This window comes from Chaetodon auriga, chromosome 4, assembly GCF_051107435.1.
Source record: "Chaetodon auriga isolate fChaAug3 chromosome 4, fChaAug3.hap1, whole genome shotgun sequence".
Classification (NCBI taxonomy): domain Eukaryota; kingdom Metazoa; phylum Chordata; class Actinopteri; order Chaetodontiformes; family Chaetodontidae; genus Chaetodon; species Chaetodon auriga.
Genome location: NC_135077.1, coordinates 24,044,202 through 24,067,311, shown reverse-complemented (window position 1 = coordinate 24,067,311; position 23,110 = coordinate 24,044,202). Strand labels below are relative to the sequence as shown.

The window sequence follows — 23,110 nt, the reverse complement described above, 5'->3', positions numbered from 1 at the left end:
TCACCTGTGGGCACACCATCATCACCCAGTTGGAGACAAGAGGGTGGCCGGTCCATTCAGACTAAAACCTCATGCTACAAGGATAGTTTTCTACCTTACTGCAGCTGGCCTCATCAGCAGGGCCCGGGACGCCCACTGATACCAACTCTCATCTTGCTCCATGGACACTACATATTACATTGAAACAGTATTTTACATTAAAGCATTACTCTTTTCTTTTCTCTGCACATTGCACATATTCTTTATCCAGTGAAAATGTGAACATGCACATTTCATCCTCTTTGTTTCAGATATTGCGCAGCTCTTTTCATTTTAGGTGTATTTTGTATATTTTTGGATGTGTTTCACACTTTTTATGGCCACTCTTGACTTTTGTAGTATTTGTTTTTTCCTGTTCTCTGTCCATGTTGGGTTCTGCTTTGGGGATCTACAGTGGATCATTTGCCAGACATTTCAGAAACTCTCCATAATCCAGTTTATATTAACTGCCATTCAGCTTCATGCGTCGTTTTAAATTCATGAAATGCTTTAACTATTCCACCTATTTCATACTAAATCAAATCGAGCAAATACTTCTCAGAGTGACGTCCTTGGTGTGAACTGCTGTATGCAATCACACTTTACATGTAGGAAGTGTACCGTATGTGTGCTTGTACATGCACTGCATAGGCCCATATGGCAAATGTAATAAACAATGGGAAGCACTTCAAAGTGCAGAGGATTGAGGACAAGCCTACATCAGTATCAGAACAGCCGAGATAGAGAGGAAATAAATAAGGGATTATTGGAGATGTCACATACATAGACAGAAAATAGTGTCAGGCTCAAAGACAAGATGTGTGTGCAACTGTCACACTTCTGCAAAATATTTGTTTTTTTATATTATTTATTTACATAAATGATATACAATATTATATTGTGTACATTTTTTTTATTTCTCAATAAATAAAGTTGTTTCATGAGAGAGGCCACGTTACCCAAGAGCAGGATAATATGCATTAATTAACATTCAGCTAACAGTAAGAGTTTTAAAAGACAAAACATTTTTCCTTTATCTTAAATTTGTGTGGTTGAATGAATTAGTATCTGTGTGTGTGCACGCAACATTTACAGAAAGAGAAGCCAAGAGAAGAGGCGGCTAGAAGCAGACAGATGTAAAAGTGAGTGATGGGTGTTGATACAGGCGGAGGGATGAAAGAGGGAGAGAGAGAGAGAGAGGATGAGAGAAGGAGGAGCAACAACAGTAGGAGATATGCCTCAGATTATCAACCAGTGTCAGATGCTGTAGAGACAGATAAAGAGGAGGAGTGGACAAGAGTGAGACAGGAGGAGAGACAGAGAGAAAGAAGACGGCTCTGTGCATGCAAGCTGGGCTGCAAAGATGACCGACACGAAAAGCGTATCATCCGTGGAGGCGCCAGAGGGGAAGTTAATGAAAAAGGTCAGTGGACGTACGTGCCAAAGCATTTACAGTTTACAGTGTCCTAAATCCTGCCACTGGTGCTCAAGCCCAGCATGATGAACTGTCGTCTTCCCTGGCTGGCATGGATGCACTGTTTACTTTATTTGTTCACAACTTTCAAACTCAGTCACTGTTTCATGTTTATTTAAATGCAATAGAATTTTACCACAATGCTACGTGTGCAAAGAGGGAAGCTGACAACTTCCATCAGTTATATTGTTTTTCTAGGTCTGTCAACCAAATTCCCCCAATGCAGGAACATCTCTGAGTTGGTTTATTGAGAAGGGTTACACCATGAATGCTGTTTGTGTGAATGTCATTTCATCCAAAGCGGGTGTGTGAGTGTGTGTGTGTGTGTGTGTGTGTGTGTGTCAGTCTACCTGTGCTGCTGTAGCTTCACTTCCTCAACTTTTTGCTGATTACTTTCTAGGAATTTGTGTGCATTTAATCTTGAAGCGTGCAATGCGTTTAATATATTTCACTTCATTCATTTATCCATTCATTAATAATCTTGGTCAATTTTCTTTCGCTTGCTTTTCATTCACCTTCCTGTTTATTGTATGTGGAACAATGTTCTTTCCCACTTCAGCCTCTTTCTTTGTCCTCCAGGGTTCCATCAAGAAGAAGATTGAGTCATTGAGGCGATGGAGTTCAGCTAGTATAAAGCGGCCTCCAAAGCAGAAGGCCAAGACCTTGAGTCTGTCTTCCCCCGTGGGAGACCCCGATGACCTCTGGCTGCAAGAGGGAGACAGGAGGAAGCTGCGACCCATCGTTGACTCTGTCTTTGGACAGGTAGGACACTGAACTGTGCATTCTCTGTACCCCCGGTATGTGTCTTTGTGTAAGTGCACTTCAAAAATGGCATGTCTCTGTGGCATTGTTAATATGTCTTTAGCTTACACTATGTTGAAAATGACACTATCCTTCTGGATACTGTCACTGACAAACTGACAAATATCGAACAAACTCAACTCGACAAACTGCTCCTCAATTAATGAATGAATGAGTGAATGCTTGTCCTATGAACAAACCTTTGCAAGCTATCAAAGCATTACTTGATTTAAAGGTATCCTGTGGAGTTGTTGACCTCTAGAAATCATGTGGAGCAATGTTTTGATGAGTGGGCCCCCATTTTGTTTGTATCTTGTGGGCACACATGCAGATGCACAAGAGCACATGTGTCACATTACATAGTCCTTCAACACTGTAAGATAGCATCTATGGATGTTAGCAATACAGCTTTCATAAGATTTTAAAGAAGAAGCTTTTCAAATATTTCAAGATGAAGGAAATGTACTAAATATTAGGCATCAAGAATACACATAATGTGTTTGTTTTCCTTCTGCTTTTGTTTGTTTATGACATCACAGAATATTTATGCACTTCACTGGTTAATCCAGATTTACAACAACAGCACAAAATTAGACAGACATTATAAGTAAGCAGCAATGAGGAGCACAAGAATATGAACCATAATCTCCTGACAAATATTGCAGTGACCCCAGTGTGATCACGTAGAGAGAAAAAAGTATGATAGAGCGAGGAGATGTAATCTAATGTAATTAGACTTCTAATAGACAGAGACCTGGCAGAGACAGACCACAGGCAAGAGGAAAACATATACACTGACTAAAAGAGTGAAAGACAGTCAGAAAGAGAAAAAGCACAAAGGGGAAGTTCACTCTAAATGAGAGTCAGAGAACTGACTGTCGCAGTGAGACACTGATTAGATCATCAGAGCCTCTGCCTCAGACTGATTTCAGACCCTGACCGTTGACCTCCCTGAGGACAAATGAGCAGGTTGTTCGCGTCTTTGTCTATGGGAGCATTTTAGTGCAGTCAAAAATACAAGTGCAGAGCATAAGAGATGGGACAATCGAGATGGACAAGACAGAAATGAATATGCCTTGAAAATGACAATGTAATTTAGTTTACAAACTTTTTTTTTTTTTCAAAAACTATAAGTTTGGATGCAAAGTCAATAATTATAATTGGAAGATCACCAGATTGAGCTCTGATGACTTTATGTACTGTGTTTGCATCATCTTATATGAACCCGCTTCTGGTCTGTACATCGTATGCTTTAAAACGTGTTCTGTTATGTGTTCTGACCACCTGCTGCTTGTGTGCATGTGCACTGGTGTACAAGCATGCAGATGTGTAAAATTTCTGAATGAGTACACTCGGGTGGACTTAGCCTGAAGGAACTGCCCAGTGTTCTCACTGGGTTGGTCTAGATTTTAGTCATACAGTTCCCAGAACATCAATAGTTCCTGATGTGATCCAAAGTTTGTGTCTACATCACCAGTTGGGGCTGTGCAGTCCTTAACAGGTTTGTGGTTTTATTGGAGCAAAGACAAAAGACACTGTTTTTCATTTTCAGATTGATTGACTGAACTCTATATTCAGCTTAAAAGAAAGGAGCATGGTGTCTTTTTTGAGATCATGAAAAGGTCAGCCTGGAGTTTGTCCCAGCAGAGTTGTCAATTCAGCCAGCAAGATTGACAGTAGTCAGCTAGAACTGAAAAGGCTGCTTTTGCCGACTTCTGTCTGAAATCCACTGCTTGAAAAAATACTGAGAATTCTGAGTGGTGAATGTGACATTGTCATCTTTGTACACTACATGAGCTGTGCAAGGACAGAAAGCATGACAGGGCACAGGGACCGGGTCACATGGGTGTCAAAATGCCACTTTTGGTCATTTGTTGACAGTCACAAGACGTTCATCAAAGGTCCACTGTGGAGAAATAGAGGTCCTGTTGTGTTTTTTGCTGTCTCTCTGTTGTTCGTTGTTCAGATGAGTCATCCATACACTCAGCGACAGATGGAGTGAAAGAGGAGAAACTGAAGAAAGGGAGGGCTGGGATGAGGCCTGGGGAGTGATTGATGGCTACATGTGATAAAGAAAGAGAGAAGAGATTGATTGCAGCATGAAGGGAGATTAGAGTTTAAACAAGCGAGAGGACAGCATTCAGTTAGACGCAGATCACTTTTACATCAGTCAGACTACCAGGAGTACACTTGAGGCACAGAATGCCAACAACTGTCTACTCGAAACTGTGACGAATTTGTTTGGCAGATGTGACACGAGAGACTGTAAATGAATGCTTCAGTCAGAATCAGTCAGAGATTTAAGTTAAGGCCTACGATGACCTGAGTGCTTATCCATGTTTTACACAAACTTAATTACTCTGCTTAATTTTATTTATTTATTTTTTACCATCTGTGATTCCTCCTCATTCTCATCTGTGTGTTTATGTGCTCACCTTGTTTTGTCATTTCAGCCGTGCGTCTCAGGCCACTAGATGTCTTCAGAATGTTTTACAGCAGCTGGACTCATTCTGTTATCAGTCAACTGATACATGCTGCTTTCATTGGAGTAGCTGATCAGACTGATGGACCAACAAACGTCAGTCCCTGTTTAAAAGTTCCTCCAAATGTGGCTGAGATTACCCTTTTGGCCAAATTTGGGAGATGAACAATGTCACATAATCCAGTATATGATGATGAATTTATTTAATGAAGCATTTGGGAGGTTCTTGGACATTAATTAGGGTCAAAAATAATGTATCAGGGGCCTGTGTTGTATTTACCTGTCTGCAGGTGGTTGGCAGTCACTGATAAATATGTCACCTGCACTTCATCAATGAAAAAGATTTAAAAGTAAGTTTTAAATGATAAAAGACAAACATAAATCCCCCTGTTAATTTGTTTGTTTGTTCTGGCCAGCAGCAGGATCACTCGTTAAAACAGGGTGTTAAAGGGTGTAAGTCATTAATAGCTAGGTGGTACAAATAAATGGAAGTGATATGGCTAACACCATCACCTGTAGCAACAATGAAAACACAAGACACAAAGCACATTTATTAGGAGCACATTTTAAAGATCTAATGCTGCAACAAGAACACAGTTTGAATTTTACCCAAATGACCATGACCACCACTTATTAAAGAGCGAATGAGCTCATGAAAGAGGTGCAGGACTCAAGTTCACTCAGCCGAAGGTGGATGAATTGAAAACTAACTATAACGAATTCTTAACTAGATGCAGTTCAAATACAAATGACATATGCAAACTGCTGAATTTCTTGTGGTCCTGGATACTAAAGCAAACTACCTGAAGGTCAGCGCAGGTGTAGCAATATAGAGGTGGATGGCAGTCCTGAGTTTCAAAATGAGAAAAGGATGTGAGCAGAAAGTCAAACATTTCATTCAAGAGAGAAGTAAAAACTTGATCATGACAAAGTTATTTTGAAAAGAGCACAGAGCAATGAGAATTTCACCATGCCCAGATCCATTGTGGTCAAATTTCTTAGGTGTAGGATATGTAGGAATAGGTATAGAAAGCTAGAAATGGCAAGGAAAAATCTACATTTTGATAGATCATGTCAGTATTAACCAAATTACCCAGGAAAGGACTGGAACTAACTCATTTTAATGCTTGCAGGGAAAAAAAAAAAAAAAAAACTAGCATAAATAATAGATGTGTTGATTACAAATTATATCTATATTTTAGCTGTCACATAAACTCACCTTGACTATACATTCTAATATGAACCAGTGAATATATAGTATGAAACCTATTGTAAACTGAGAAATCAAGCTACTAAAGCCAATGGGAAAAACATGTTTTTCAAACAGAAAATAAATGAGTGTAGATATGATTGGAAATAATGTAGCCAAACAGCATCATCTATTGATCAGATGACTGATTTCTAACAAAACCATATGAATATTATTTTATAATGTAGACAAACTGAGACAATAAATGTCATCTATGAATCACACCACGTCACATAGTGCAGAATCAAGTAGCTTGTGTCTTGTGTCTTCAAAATGTCTCGCCTTCAACATCCTCCTCATGGCCTGTCCATCAGCCACAGGTGAACCTCCTGATGGCGAATGAAGTGTGACCCTGCTTCTCTCAGCCTGCTTAAGTCACACCTACTTCCATAATACATTATCCTAACAGTTGTATCAAATGTTTTACTAATTATTTAGATAAAGTGTGGGTAGTTGAGGTCATTGTTTTATGATGTAACAATATTATCATTGAAGTTTTATTATGTTTTGACAGTTATCATAAGTAAACATCATGGTTTGGGTTTAAAGGACTATTGCTAATATTAATGACTATGACTATCATTATCACTGGTCATGCTTTAAAAGAGACATTAATTGTCAAAAAAGGGAAAAGGGTAATGAACTTCAGTTTCCCATGTTATAGTCTGTTAGCCTGTCCACCCCAGCCTCCCCCTTATGCTGACTTTGTCGTTCTGTAATATGTCACCTGACATCCTTTTATTTATTTATTTTTCCTTTTTGTTCCTGCAATAATTCCTACAGAAGGCTTTGTCACTTGAATGTAAACGTATGTCATGGTGGGGCACTTGTTGATGCTCTCTTTTAATGGGTATTCAGACTGAGCTCTGCCCTGTGTTAAAATATTGAAAGTGTGGTGGTGGGATTTTTAAGGCACCATTGAGACAATGAGTGACAAATCCATGAATTTGTAACACCATCACATGCCAAAGCACTGCAAATTGGTTCATAATACTCAAAACAATAAAAGTCAGTATCATTTAATAATTTCTTAGAATACTCCATTCATGTTACAAATTAATGTGCACTTGTGTGCGTGTGATTGGCCAACACAGCATGTTGCCCTGTGATGTAAAGTTGGGTGCCTTTCTTCATATTGAGTTATTTTACTGCTCCTCTACTAAAGTTACATTTTTAGTGCCAGACTTGAAATGTAATTTTTTGAGATTGTGGTTTTATCCTGTGTTTATAGAAGCAAATACTTATTACAAATACTTCTTCTGCAAAACTGCAAGACGCAGTCACTAAACTTCACGGGTGTGTTGTTGAGGTCAAAATTGAAGGACAACTTTGAAGATGGGTGTGGGCCAACTCACTGCGTACTAAGTACTCATGTAAAAATATAATAATGATTACTGGTCTGAATATGAACATGTTGATGGGCATTGTGCCTGGTTTGATCCCATTATAAGATGATCTCTAGTTTCATCATGTTTTGCAACAACAGTCTAAACAAAAACTGCTTCATCATAGCATCGATTTCCATGAAGTTTAACTCTCGGAGAACTGCGGTGTTATGCTTCAGGGAATAGTCTTTTGTGTAACATCTCCAGCGCTGTACATGAGGTGTCGAGGACATATACAGTAATAAAGTACAGTCATTTTGATTTTAACTGTATGAAGCAGGCAACATTTCACATGAAAGGTATTGAGTAACAGACGTTTTTCTCCTTGCGCATTTGAAATAATCAGCACAAACAGAATGTAAACATATAATAGAATATAATAGGTCATTGTATGAAGAATCCTGTATAACATACACAATTAACATCCCAAACCTTGATCTCTAGTCTTTATTGTGACTTTAAAATGGATATTTTTGCATTTATTCTCCACTTGCTTTTACAAGTCAAATGTGTTTGCCAGTTGGCATGTGTCAGTTTGCCAGTCATGCACAGGGTTGTGGTGGTGTAAAAGTTTACATTGTGAAATTCCTCCACAGAATTTTGTGATCATGACAAAGAAAATGCATTTTTGCCCACTTTAAAAAAGATACTTTTTCTCATGTAAAAAAATTCAGCAATACATGAATTTCAATTTGAGTCACATTTTGTTGATGGAATTCAAGCCTAACATCTGTCAATCAATCAATCAATCAATCAATCAATCAATCAATCAATCAGTGATTTTCATTACACATCATTACTATCTACATTTTCCTCTACCTACCTAACTTATAGTAAACAGGTTCATTTCCTCTTTTCATTGCAAGCTTTGTCAGAAAACATCGTATCAAGTTACAGACTATTTACTGTTGAATATCAGTATTTGTAGACAGTTCATATAAAGTAATGTGAACAAAAAACAAGAGCAGCTTTAGTAGACAGATTTAAAAGCGGTTTAGTTTGATAGACCATTACCACTGGGGCACTCTTAGCAGCAACAGTTGTGTCCAATACTCATGGAGGGAGAAAAAGGACAGGCAGTTCCAGTGGTTCCGTGACTTTCTGTCCCATCATCCTATTTTTCACAGAGAATCACTAATGCATAGGACCTCCAGGACCCCAAACTCCAACTAACTGAACTTTTAGGTCGCATAAAAATGCATAAACAAAGTCTGGACAGGTGCAAAAGGCATTATCCTCCTTTTGGGAATGGGTAAGTGGGCGAGAATGAGAGCGGGGAATGTGGGACAATCCAGGCCGCCATATGTGGTTGCAGTCTGTAAAATGATGTCAGGTTAAATTGAAATCCTCCATTGACTGTAGCAGCACTTTTTCCTTGTATGACCTTCAGCTGTCAGCACAGTTAGTCCAGAATCTGGATAAAGGTTTCATGAAGTATTACTTAATATATGGTTTAATATTATGTATGGCTTTTGTGTTTGTTTCTTTATTTCTTTATTTTTATATCTATCAATGGATTGGCTTTGAATGCATTTTCTACTTGTTAAGATGCTGGATTTAAAGCTGCACTCCACTTGTGGACCATAGAACAAGCTGTAAAGCATTGACATATTATCAAACAGTTGCCTATTTACACATCCAGCAGACACAGAGTAACAGTAATGTAGTCGTGTTTCTGGCCACATGACAAATGTAAATCCCAAATGATCATTTTTTTCAAGACTTCATGAACTCCTGAGAAATATATCTCTTTAGCTTCTTAATGCACCACTATATTCAGAAAGCTATTCAATAACTTTGTCCGCCTGCTGTTTGGCAGTGGGCAGATAGCTCTAGAGCTCATTTGCTGAAAAAACCCACCTGCAGTAAAACTGCAGGCTTTAAAATCACAATAATAAGCTGAGAGATGTTTAAAAGCTCCACAAAGCAGAGGAAACAACAGTGTCATTCATTTTGAGTTGTGTTTTTGATGACCTGATTAATATAAGTCCAGTGTTCTCTCTCCTTTTAGCTCTGTTTTGGTCTCCACTAAGTCCTTTGAAAAATGTTTTTCATCCACCTGCTGATACAGGACTGATGAGAGCTGTAGAGAGCCAAAATAGTCAAGTTGTGGGCCAAAAAACAAGCAATAAGCTGAAAGATGCTAAAATGCTTTACGGAGCTGAAGCAAACTGCAGATGCGGGGCAGTAATTCTTCTTCTACCACTGACCCTTTTCACATTTCATCACTTTTTCCTTCATTGATATAAAAACTGATTACTGCAGCTATACTTAAATTATCATTTTTCCCAACCATTACGTTTTGAAATGTAGTGGTTTTGTTCCATTCAGCACAAATAAGTGTTTGTGCTCATGAAGCGAGAGCTAACTTTCAGAATGGAGGACGTATTTCTCTTTTCCATTCATCACGTGAACTGTCGACAGCACTGCTGGGTTGTTTCTCATATATGTGTGGATCAGGTAGACGACTGCAGCCTTTATCTGCCTGCAACGGGCCACATTAGCGCAGCAACTTGGACCAATCGTGACTCAGCTTTTTCACCTCTGCTTGATCCTCCTTCCTGCAACTCGGTTTACAGATGTCTTTGCAGATATACCATTTAAATGAATTCGCCAGAGAGATCAGCACATGTTCAAGGTCAGAGGGCATTCTTCGATGTGGATGGATGGTACAGATTAAATGGGCAAAGACTGAATGAAGGGATGAGCACTTTATATTTCTGTTAAAGCTCTGACGTCAAACGGGCTTAGTATACTACACATAAGAGTGTTATTACCCATCTTTAATGCACTGGGATTATGGTACTAAACTTGTGGGAGATGCGAGTTGAAACCATTTCATGACACTGATACTATTTATGCAGGCTGTAAGTGGTATATAGTCACAATATGATGATAAGTTAAACTGCCCTCATTCTTTTAGATTTGGGCTGGTTGAAGTGAGTATCTGTGTAGTATAATTTGTAGGTCACCCTGTTTGCCTCATATGAACTGATTTGCTGCATTTGTGATAACTTTGTGTTTGTATGTCAACATGTAAGCATGTGTAAGCATCCAAACACACATGGACACACCCTGTCTCGGCCAAAATATTTGACCTGAACTACACCAAAGCTTTTGGCATAGCAGGTCTGGAAAATCCTGACTTTTGGAATGTGTCCATCATGTTGTTTACTGCCCCAGCACTGGATTTTCTGTTGGCCTGTCTTCTATCCTTGTCTTTCAGGCATCTGGTGTGCTCGCTGTTGTCGAGGGATAGGACATGAATTCTCACCCAACTGCTCTGTTTTGGGTTTTATGGCTGTTAAGCTTTGTGTTCACACCATGCTGTTGATTGAGGCCGGGTGTCAGCGCTTCTTTTTTTTCCAGTGAGCAATACAGAAACTGTTTGGCTGTGTGCATGTACTTTACGGCAAGTGAATGTGTCTGCTGTTTTACGTGTAACTCTTTATATATGTACCAACACTTAATGCCACCCTAAGCCATTGTTGCAGTTAAAGGAAGCATAATCAAATGAAGTTGAAGCATTCAGTGCAAGTTTTTGAAATATGTGATGGGAAAAATCCAGGAAAAAGCCCATTACAGGACCGAGGCTTCCATTTGCTAATCTGAGTCCAGCTGGATCCGTGGGCTAAGGCACATACTATTATATAACGGAGACACTGTGGATTCAGATCATTGTGTCGCAAGTCATCTCATCACTCTCTGTCCTCTCTATTTAATAGAGTCTGACTGGATTTTTTTTTTAATTCCACCAAGTCCATAGAAAGGTCAGACTCAAAGAGGTCAGGGTCAGGTGGAGGATCTCGTCTGTGGAGCTGGTAGGGATTCAGCGATTGTGCTTGCAGTTCAACATCTCCCCAGTCAAGACTGCATCCGTCCTCCCTCCCTCTGCTGAGTGTGCTGTCCAAAACACAGAGATGTTTTTAACTAAAATGATGGACTTGATGTCAGCATGAGGCCGACATCTGGTGGTGGTTTGTAAGTATTACATCTGAGCCTCGGGCCTTCTTTTTATTCACAGCGAGCTGAGCTTTGCTGCACTCTTCTGGTGGTACACTGACAGAAGAAAGGCATCAGAGGAAGAGCAGCAATGTAGAGAGATTTGCACGGGGAAAAGGAGGCTGCAGTAGTTTAAAAAGATGGAGACGTGGTAACATGTAGAGAAAATATTAAGGGAAGGTGAAACAGCAGAGAGAGGGAAGTGAGTGGTCTCATGGAAACATATGGGAAAATGTAGAGAGATGCTAAAAATGCGTTAGTTGTCCTAGCTGAGCGCAGGGGATTATGGCTGCAGGCTCTCAGCATTGACCTTAGACATACTGTGCAAATCTCTGGCACACACAGCGCCGCATGACTGGCACCATGCAGCAGGCATCTACAGTACGTTGATGTATGTGTGATGTGTGTGTAGGTTTATGCAGATAAAATCACACACACACACTCTATTTCTTCCCCATTCACAATATTCCACCCACACAGTCTTAACACTCACAGCTGCTGCACTAAATTTAGCATCAGACTGTGTATTAAAGGGACGTATGAAGTTAGAGTTCAGGAGATCGTGTGTATCAAAGCCTGGTCCCTGCTGCAATTTTAATTTATTTGAAAGAGTATGTATGATCATGTAATCCTCTCTCATAGCAGTGATTGGAACACAGCTGAATAGTGATGACAGAGAAAGAAAAGGGAAAGGAGAAAGGCAAGTAGGAATGGAATCTAAGAAGACAGTAAAGGTTTGCCTAAAATGTAGATGTTATTAGGCTCTGAAAAGAAGAAATGTTTGGGATATGATTTTTAGCAGAAAGAAAACATACTTATCTCCTGTGGCACTGTGATTTCAAATGTCCCTGCTGTGGTCCCATTGGGTGGTCTTATCAATACTGATGCTGTATTGGACCTCTGCCATAACTGAACAGTTGAATGATTAAATGAAATGTTAAAAATCTTCTTTAAAAAATAATTTTATAGAGTTTGGTTGGGATCTGGTCTAAGTTTGACTAATCAGACACAAGTGGCAACTCATTGCATTCTGTTTCCATCTCATCGTCATCATCTCATAAAAGATCTTTAAAAGTAACCGCCATGTTCCCTGTTTTCATGCACATTCATACGGTGGCCGACAAGGTCAAACGTGCCACAAAAGCCCAAAAACTTATCCATTAGGAGAAACGTGCTGCAGCTTCAGAAACAATGCCAATTCCAAAACACATAGGAAAATCCAAAGCAAATACAACAGAAACGTGCTGCAACTGAAAGAATGTGCTGCAAAAAGCCAAAACAAACTACATGAAAATAGCCAGTCAGATGGTCTTGTTTGTCTATGTAGGTCACAAAGAGGCATCAGAATTAAAATGACTCATTGTAGTAAATATAAATATAAATACTAAATACTAATTGTAGGATGAAAAATGTCTTTGAATTTAAACTTCTGACCTTAGTGTTTATAAAACCACCGCTGCTTGTCAGTAGTTTCCAAAGAGGTCTTTCAGATCATCAGAGTCTTTTTTGACTTTCACTGTAATTTCACAAGTACTTCCTTCATTCTTACATATCTCTCTCTCTCTCTCTCTCTCTCTCCACTTCTGTCCATCCCACTCTTTCTGTCTTTCTTTGATATTTAAAAGTGGCCAAATAATATAAATACTCTTCCTCTATTTCTCTGACTTCAAGTCTGTACTCCCATGTCCTGTCAACATAACTCTTCCCCTCTAATCTGAAATGGCAGGGATTAAACAGGCAGCCAATTCTCCATCCATAATTCTACCATCCCGTCCCTCTTTCTCTCTCTCTCTCTGTCTCTCTCTCCCTCTCTCCCTCTCTCACACACACACACACACAAATAAACACAGAGTTCTGCCAGACTAGTCTTTTTGAGACCATAAGCATGATGTTTGAGAGGCAGAGAGAGGAAGGTGGGTGGCATGGATTAGATTAAGTTGGTCCAAATTCAAAGGATCACTCGTGGTGAGAGGGGGGGGTGACAGATAAATAGAAAAAAAAGTGTGTGTTTGTGTGAGAGAGAGGCAGAGAGGGAGAGAGAGGGAGAGAGAAAATGGTCGAGTCATGCAATCAGAGCCAGAGTCTGGCAGCAGCAGGTTGTTTCAAACCAGATATGACCCAGCTCTCCTACCCCACCCCGTCAATCTCCTGAACCCTGCTGCTATCCCATAATATCACACTACACGTCTCAAAGCTCATCATGACTGCCTCCAACAACCTATAGGAGTTCAGGATTTAATGCAACATCATATGCCTACCTTGCCTGTCACTGGACCAATAGGATCTTGGATTGATGCACGTGCACTGAGAGGAATCCTCATTCGCTTTCAGTAGTAGTGGTGCAAGTAGAAACATTTGCCTTCAGCATACTGAGTGTGAAAGGTGTTGCCCCATGGACTGCACTGGATTTAGCATGGACTTTGGACTTGTATTTGACAATTGAGCAGAGAGGGACAGAAAGAGGAAAAGAGGAAGAGGAACAGGGGAGACGTGTGGGTACAGTCAAGGAGGAAAGGGGGGGGGCAGGAAGAAGAGGGCAGGGTGATGGGAAACATCAACAAAGCTTCTAAAAAGAACAGTAAAAGGAAGAAGGTAAGGATTTATTTGTTTGCTTTCCGCTGAGAGGAATAGATTTATCAAAATGAGTTTAACCTCATTTATATATGTGATACAATGCTTTGTGGAGTCCATATGTAAGCCCAGATATTTGTGAAAGCTAGTCATACATCTGACAGTTTCCAAGCTACAGAACATCTGTAAACAACTTCCTGTTAGAAACAAAACAGTATGAATCTATATTCAGATTGTGTCATTGCAGTCAGGGGAATTTAAGCTGTAACTTGATCCTAATTCGGTTGGTTCCCCTCCTCTAAGGGGGAGTCACCTGTAGAAGGAAGCGGCGCCCCATTATCTGCCGCCATGCTGGGCGGCCAGGGTGGTGCAGGTGAGGTGGACACGGATGATGAGGAGGAAGGAGGGATGGAGCAGGAGTTCGATGAGCCCCTGTGCGCTCTGGTCAAGAACTGCAACATGCTGCACAACTTAGTGGGGCCTGCTTGTATCTTCCTCAGACAGGGCTTCGCTCAGAGCCAGCTTGTATGTATGACATTCTCTCTCTTTCTCTCTTTCACACACACACACACACACACACACACACACACACAATACAGATTTATTATAGGAAACATCACCCATAAATGTCTTCATCCATCCGTTTTGACAGTGGCCACAATGTCCCATCCCATCTCCACCTGAGAGAATTTCACCCTGTGTAAACCACTATACACCTTCACATCACCATAATTCATAAAACCTTTGTTGCTGAATATGAAACATATATGAAATCATTCTATATGATACCTTGGAAGAGTTCACTGTTTGTAATTGTTGTAACTTTTTTCAGACAGAAATGATTTTACAAAGCATTTGTGAAATGGAAAAATTAGAAGTCAAGAAAGAAAGAAAGAAAGAAAGAAAGAAAGAAAGAAAGAAAGAAAGAAAGAAAGGATCTCTCATAGTTCATACTGGACTTTATGTCCTATAGGAGTTGCGAGCTATAAAAAGAGAATAATTGGTAATATAACAAATTGTCCTACAGTGACAGAGTAATTGGACTCCCAGTTAGTCCAGATTATAATTTAGATCATAAATTTACTCTCTAACGGGGTTGGAGATATCATGCTTGCCTCTTATTTCAGATTAATGTCTTATGTGGAAATGGTGCATATGGCAGAGATCAATAACAGTAATTTCCTGGCTGTGCAATTAGCAGCACTAATAGGAAAGAGTCATTAGGATGGAAGTGCAGTCTGGTCTCAGGCGCTTTACTGAACTATAGGCTCCTGAGGTCCTGGAAGACCTTGGGCTGAGTCTAGAGGAGAAATGCAGCAATGACCGCACATTTATGATGCATTTAATGTGATTCACACTCCATAGACTCTAAACTCTATTACTGTATTTTGCTGTGTGGTGAATTAATATATGTATCCAAACATAAAGCTGAAGGTAGTCATGTGAATTTGGGCCAGGAGCACTGTTTGGTGCTGAGATTATACTCATCTACAGAGAGTTAATGTCTAACCGACTGTCACAAATGCATGTGTGATCATTTCAAGACAAGCCAGTGGGGCACACATGGAACAGTGGAACAGTTACCAGCTTTATCTCAAAATGACTATCTTAATATTTTTGGATCAACTATGGACTAAATGAGTGTGTAATGTGAAGCACATTGATCCTGGAGATGACTCTACAGTCACAGTTGCTTTACTTTTACTGCTCTTATCAGACTGAGAGCTGCAACTGGCAGCTGTTTTCAGTGAAAACTGTTTGATAAACCCACTGTTCACTACCTGTTAGCACCAAAAGGCAGACAGACAAAGTTAGCTACTAGCTGGTGAACACAGTGGAGCCTTTAGCAACTAAAGTGTCAGATATTTTTCTCAGGAGTTGCTGGAGGCCAAAAAACAGAGCTGAAAGGAGAGTGAATGTTGCATTTACATTCATTAGATGATCAGAGACACACGTCCAAATGAATGCAAATGTTGCTTAGAATGTTTCCATAGTTTTACTGTATAAGATAAGTATGTCAGTGTCAGGTTACTCTGCCTCCAAGTTGCCAAAAAATCAGTTAAAGATTTTCCTCTTTCCATCGACATATATTTATGTGCATTTTGAAGTAGAAAAAAAGCAAAAAAGGCTGATGGAACAACAATATTAAATATTAAATTAACAATATTTTGTTTCACAAAAAGTTTTTAAGCTCCTTTGAGGTTGTTTTTTGTCTTTATCAAAAAAGAGTTATTACACCTAATGAGGGATGGAAACACCTTTTCTGAATAAGTTCTGACATAATACTGCTGACTTCTGACTTAACTGCGCTTTGCATAGCCTCGTTCATTCCCTCCAAACCAGTTGATGGAAATACACCTAATTAGTTAATTAGTCAATTTATTTGATTTTTTTTTTTGTTTTACTTTTTTGCCACATTTCAAAAGTTCACTCCAGACTCACTTGACCATCAGGCGAGCTGATTTTTTGGCAGCAATATGCAGCAGAAAACAACTGCCTATTTGCGGTGTCAGAGTGAGCTTATCAAATACAAACATGCCCGAAAGCTGCATGTAGCAACACTCCTGTCTCTTTGTACTCATGTCTGAATGCATGTTAGCTACTTTCCCTTTAAGCAGTGATAATCTTATACTAAGAATGAGTATTTCTGTGCAAGGGGCTGCTAATACTGACAAACCCACAAAGAATAATCACCCAACTCTGCAGTTCCTCTCAGTTCTATGGAGGGTTTTAGCAATTTTTCAGATCATTGTTTTGTTTTATGGCTGTTTTTGTTCACTTTTACCTCTGATCAACCAAGTTTCCAGCTGGGAGCAGGCTGCTATTTTCAGCAAACAAGCTCTAAAAACAACAACCACATTCATGGGCACCAGAGGATCGATCCTAATGATCCTTTATTGATTGTTTTTTTGTGTGTGTTTTTGTGATTTTTTTTTTTTTTTTTTTTTACCAGCACCATCATCAGGTCAGAATTTTAATTTGTGCAACAGCCTGCACTTTAATCTATGATAAAACACCTACAATACAAAACTAATTAACCTCACTGATCACTCTGTGTTTAGTGCTAGATGATGACCATGACAAACATACCTGGCTATACCTGTTAGTTTGCAGGTATAGCAAGGTAATAATGTATGTAATTATAATGTAATAATGCTCCAACTTAATTCAGTCAACATGTTATCGCTGCATAGCACAGACAGTATTTAGGTCAAAGCACAGCAGTGTGTAGTTCATGGTTCAGCCTCACAGAGCTGCTAAGTATGGCTTGAGTCTCTCATTCTTGTTCAGTCTTCAGTGTCAATCAAGTAATCCAGTAAAATACTTTCTGGAGTTTTCTTGGAGGACAACTTCCCAATCTTACTTAAATGCATAGATTGGGGAAAGAGAAAGGATTCCTCGACAGAACAGCCTACAGAGATCAGTCTGCGAGATAAGTGACAAATTAAAAATAATGGAATAAATACTCCTTTAGCAGCACATTAGGCCTGTGCTGAAGTTCTAGTTTGCATGTCATACACTTGATAGAATGAAATGGAATCCTTGCTAAAGCATATTGCAGCGCCAGCATGTTTTCCTTCAAAGACTTGTGTTGATGCTGGGTCGCTTGTAGGTTCTCTAAAGCAATCATTGGTACTAGTGCTGTGGGCATGAAAGCAGAAAATGGAACAGGGAAACTGTACTTCTCCCTGCCTCTGTGCCTGAACTTGGCTCAACCTGCCAGCCCCAAATTTTAGCAAAAAAGACAACCAGCAAAACTAGTGTGTTTGCTGCATGTTCAGCTTGTGCAGGTGCGTTAACGTTTGTTAATCAATTGCCGGCCGAACTGCAGCACAGACGCAGATGGAAAAATCTGCAGTAGGTAGGGAAATGAAAAAACGATAAGCCTTCATGATTTGTAATACAATTTACAGCTGTAATCTCCCTGCCACTGTTCTCTGCCCTGCATCCTCTAATCCAGGCCTGTATTATTTCTGCTGCTGATGTCACAGCCCCACAGAACACGTCGTGAGCAAACCTATCCCGGGATCACCTTTTGTCCATTCCAGCACTCCTTGAAGCCAATTCAACAGAAACTCTAACTGCACATTTTTGTTTTTTTATTGCTAAAGTGTTACTGTTTAAACTCCTTTCTAAGACATTTTAGGCTCAAACTCCCTTTTGTAATGATAACAATAATAATTATTATTATCTCTCAAAGTGCCATTTAATTGCATTTTTCACCAATTTACTCAGTACAAGTGAAGCTTGGGTGGTTCTCTTTGGGTTTCTCAGAATTTTATCAACATACAAACCATTTCATCAGCTTTGTTGCATGTGTGTGTGCGTTATTTATGTGTGTTTGGAAAAGGAGGCCAAAAGGAGCGTGCTTGATTTGCCATTGCAATATTTTTCCTAATACATTTCGAACTCTTGTTGTGGAGCATATGCACAGCAGACTTCCAAAGCTTCTCCACCAGGGAGAGCAAAATGAGATTGGACATCAAATCGTGTAGCAGATAAACTAAAAAGGTTATTAGGGTCAGTCAGATCAAAAACCAAATAATCCTGTAACCGAATCTATGCTGAGGCGTCACGGAAGTGAAGGGACCAGCTGAGGCACTAAAATGTTTCCTACGTGTTTTACCATTTTGACTGTGAGTGAAACAGAACAAGATGGACAGAATGTCGCTGAAAGTGTGTGTAACCTGACCGGCTGTCCATTTCTCTGCATGTCTGTCATGTCTTCTATCTGTGCCACCGCAGGACAGAGATCTTCGTCCAGAGGAGATGGAAGGTACAGAAATATCAAAAGCTTAATCCAAATCCTCCCTCCATCTCCTGCTCCCTCAGTCGCTGCCCTGACCCGACCTCCTTTCAAACCTCAAACCCTGTGTTTGACTGTGAGAAATCATGCGTTCCTGTATGGAGCAGAATTTGAAAAGACTTCCCTGACTTTGCCTTCTCGCTGAATGTCAGCTCTGTGAACAAGTCTCTGCTGGTTTTTTTTTTGTTTTTTTTTTTTTTTATTGGAGCTGAAGAAGATCAAAGTGAAGGATTATTATTCAAAGGAAAAGATTATTCTTCACAGTTAAAGCACAGTTCAACTGTGTTCCTCAGATCTGGCTCACACTTTCAGTTCGACTGGAATAAATATTCACTGAAGCTTGTATTTATTTATTTATCTAATGTCAAATATCTATACATTTGGTGAAATAAAGAAATTACTTGGTTCACTTAAATACACGCTGACATGTTTGTTGGCATATTTTGGAGACAAAATTTAATTTTGAACAGAGACCAAAACTAACCTTGTACCACATAAACAACAAATGCACCTCTTACAAAAGGTTTAGCAATTCTAATGGCTTTTTTAAAGGTAATAAATAGTTTACCAGTGTTATAAACAATAAGAAGAACAGATTTGTGACAGACTCTTTTGGCAGGTGTTTAACATTTCTATTTGTAATAATGCAGTTTAAAGAATACTTTGTTCTTTGTTATCAAAACCTGGCGCCTACATTACCCACAATGCAACTCAACTGCCAACATTTCAGTCAGAGATTCAGGTGTGTTATACTAGCAGCAGCTAATATAGCCTCATGCTGCTAGCTTTAAGGCGAGATGATGAGTGCGCTACACATTTCTGAGAAGTTAATTTCTTTTGAAGTCCACACCCCCAGATTTTATTAGATTTTCAAACTTTCAAAATCGAGGATGTTTCCCTCAATCTTTTCTAATGCGACACTTCAAGGTGCACAGAATTTATGGAAACACAACTAGCAGTTCATAACTGATAAACATTAGTAACTAATGTACTCATCATGTAATAAATAAATTATTTGCAACTTGTAAAACCTTTATAAATGTGATGTATAAGTTTTTAATTTCTCAACTAAACTGGTGCAAATGACCATATGACAGTATTGTTACAATTACTAACTTGTGTATCCCAATGCAACATGTCATTATAGACAAATATCACATGACTTAGTTAAAGCCACCATGTGATTTAGGCCCACTGAAATGAAGACGCTCAAAGCAACACAAACACTCAAAGACTGGACAGTTCTGTCCAGGACTGTCTCATTTTCCTTTGCTGAGCAGATTCATTCGAAAGATGTGATAAGCACATAAGAATTCTACACGCAGGGCTTTTACATAAGACCTATAAATTATACACTACGACTACCTGTTACAGTAATGTCTCCATCTTTTTCTCAGTCATTCACTGTTTTTCTTACACGTCTCCCCTGCAGAGCTGCGTGAGGCATTCAGGGAGTTTGATAAAGACAAGGATGGTTTTATCAGCTGTAAGGACTTGGGCGAGTGCATGAGGACCATGGGATACATGCCAACAGAGATGGAATTGATAGAACTCAGCCAGCAGATATGTGAGTACTGCATGTACATACATGAGAGAGACACACAAAACACATGTCTATAATTTTCTTCACCCAGAGGCACAGAATTTGAGGTTGTTATTGCCCACGTGGGGGATGTACGTTTAGTCTTTTTCTGAAGTTGCAGAAGGTGATTCTGGTTCACTGATCAACAGGACCTAGACAAGAGAGCAAAATTTAAATATGTTTTTATGATATATATATATGTATTCACTTGGACGTTAAATCAAACCTATGAATTTAAGAACTCCCCCTTTTAGCACCAGTGTATTATCCCTTATCACTGTATCCGTAACTGCAGTTGTTCATGACCATATCCATGATGCAAAGGTCCTTGGGCTTCATGAAGCATTCAAGCTATAACTCCCCTTAACACTGTGCATAAGCAGAAATTGTCATATCGCATATCACTGATCAATCTGGCTTTTCATTTTTGTGCTTTTAGGAGACAAAAAAAAATCAGTTTACAACATCTTCTATGTGTTCTTATTCTCTCCCCCTCTAGGTGGCGGCAGAGTGGACTTTGAGGACTTTGTGGAACTGATGGGTCCCAAGATGCTTGCTGAGACTGCAGACATGATTGGTGTCAAGGAGTTGAGGGACGCCTTCAAAGAGGTCTGCGACACAATTTATTAACTTATAGCCAGACAGTCGACCTTTTAGTCTCAGGGGTTCCCTGAGTAGATTGCCCCATTTCCCCAACATTTACCTCTAATACATTTCGTTTTATGTTTTTTTTGTGCTTTTGAATTTTTTTTCTCTACACCATCCATTTTGTTTTCCAGTTTGACTCTGATGGCGATGGTCAGATCAGCCTTGGGGAGCTGAGGGAAGCCATGAAGAAGCTAATGGGGGAGCAGCTGAACCACCGCGAGATCGACGAGATCCTTCGTGACGTAGACCTCAACGGGGACGGACAGGTGGACTTTGAAGGTGACTTAGGTGGCTTAGGTGGCTTTAGGTAAAGATGTTGAGGGAAAACAAAGAGGAAATAAGGGAAAGTACAGTGGCTGAGGGAGCTCAATGCACTGCAACTGTTTAGATTTGTTGTGTGTATTTGTAGCACACATGTCCAGTTGTTGTAGATGTTTTCTTCGTTTGCTTGTGTTTGGCTCTGTATGTGTTTTTTTAAGATGCAGTGCGTTGAGTTCTCTCAGCTACCACAGGAAAGTGTCTAATACACTATATGGCACCAGACACTGCTTTCAGGTGGTATTAGACAATGATTGTCTGTGAAAAACAATGGATCCAGCATTGGTGGGATAATTGAGATAATACAGTAGCAGTTAATAAGTGGTATTTGTAGTTGAACATTAGATAATCCTTTCGATTAATCAACTGTAACAGTAAATCTTTTCCTTCCACAGAGTTTGTGCGAATGATGTCTCGCTGACTCCAAACGTCACTCAACTGCACTAAACACGACATGGACCAGACTGCACACTGTTAACGTTCGTGGAATTCTTGTTGATGTACAAAGACTTATTGGTGTTTGTATTTTTTTGCACTTCCATCATCTGTCGAGTATAAGAGAATCCCTTCAATGTGTTACCGCTGTATGAATGTAATCTGTATTTGACATGTAATGAGAGTGTGTAGAGGGTGAGGGGAGGTGGTTTAACCAAAGCTGTCGTCTCTTTAGAAGTACATTTGAATTTGTCTAAACTAAGAATCACATATCAGCAATATATGATAATAATAATAATTACACACACACACACACACACACACACACACACACATACATATACACACACACACAAAACATTAATGCAATTTACTAAGTTAGTTTAGAGATAATTACATGGGTAACTTAATGGGTAAGTTCACACAAATTAGAAAAAAAAAACATTTTCTCACATACCCTCAGTAGCATCTAGCCTCCTATTTAGGAGTTAGGGTTAACCCTAACCCTAATTATGGTTTAATTTGCCCTGTCTCTGGAATATTGTTTTGTTTGTTTGTTTGTTTGTTTGTTTGTTTGTTTGTTTGTTTGTTTGTTTCTGTTTTTTCATAATTTGGGTGAACTGACCCTTTAAATATGCAGTTTACTACTTTACCTGACCTGATCTTAAGTGTATCAATATGGATTTGAGGGTTGTATTGTCACAGCTTCAATAATGGCACATCTAAACTCCTCATAACAAACTGTTATGACAGTGACTGTGTGACTGTGACTACTGTGGAGAAGACAGCAAGAGTGAGTGCTTTGTCAATGACAGAGCAAGTACATGAGATTATATTACATGCATCATTTTTCTGCAAACTACCACATAAATTCATACACATATCAATTACTTTTAGCATCATCTTCAGCTGTGCACTTTTGATAAAATTCAACCAATGCAGCTAAATGAAATTATTGCAGATACTGTAATTTTTTGATAAAGATATCTTTTTGATAACACTAAGATGATTCTTTCGCGTGTCTGCTACACATCTGTACACGTCCATATGTCCATACCTTTGATTTCCTATTCAGGTGGAACTTAATTAACAGACTGTCTAAAAATATGTGTTTATTTTATGCATTCATGTAGTTTAATGTTTTATTTGTACAGTGTTCAGCAGGTGAGATCTTTCAAAAAAAAGGCATTGTAAATAAAAAAAAGTGAATAAGAATGACAATAAACTAGTTTTTATTGACTTTTCTCTTTTTTTCAAACCTGGCCATTTTGTTGTTGAAACTGAAGTGTCTGGATGTCACTACACAAACTGCACAGTGGCTTAAACCTTGTGAATGCA

The 23,110-nt window shown here is 39.3% G+C and overlaps 1 protein-coding gene across 2 annotated transcripts; it reads left to right on the top strand.

Annotated features, from left to right (window-relative positions):
- Positions 1-1,259: 1,259 nt before the first annotated feature.
- cabp2a (calcium binding protein 2a) lies at positions 1,260-23,017 on the top strand. 2 transcript variants are annotated; one of them, XM_076728076.1, is made up of 8 exons: positions 1,260-1,441; positions 2,072-2,254; positions 14,286-14,507; positions 18,729-18,759; positions 20,222-20,356; positions 20,871-20,980; positions 21,151-21,298; positions 21,733-23,017. In XM_076728076.1, exons 1-8 carry the CDS (start codon positions 1,382-1,384, stop codon positions 21,756-21,758), a joined length of 915 nt encoding a protein of 304 aa, XP_076584191.1. In that variant the 5' UTR covers positions 1,260-1,381; the 3' UTR covers positions 21,759-23,017. The 2 variants fall into 2 exon arrangements, with proteins under 2 accessions (XP_076584191.1, XP_076584192.1); XM_076728077.1 differs by lacking the exons at positions 1,260-1,441; positions 2,072-2,254 and adding an exon at positions 13,863-14,003.
- The last annotated feature ends 93 nt before the right edge of the window (positions 23,018-23,110 follow it).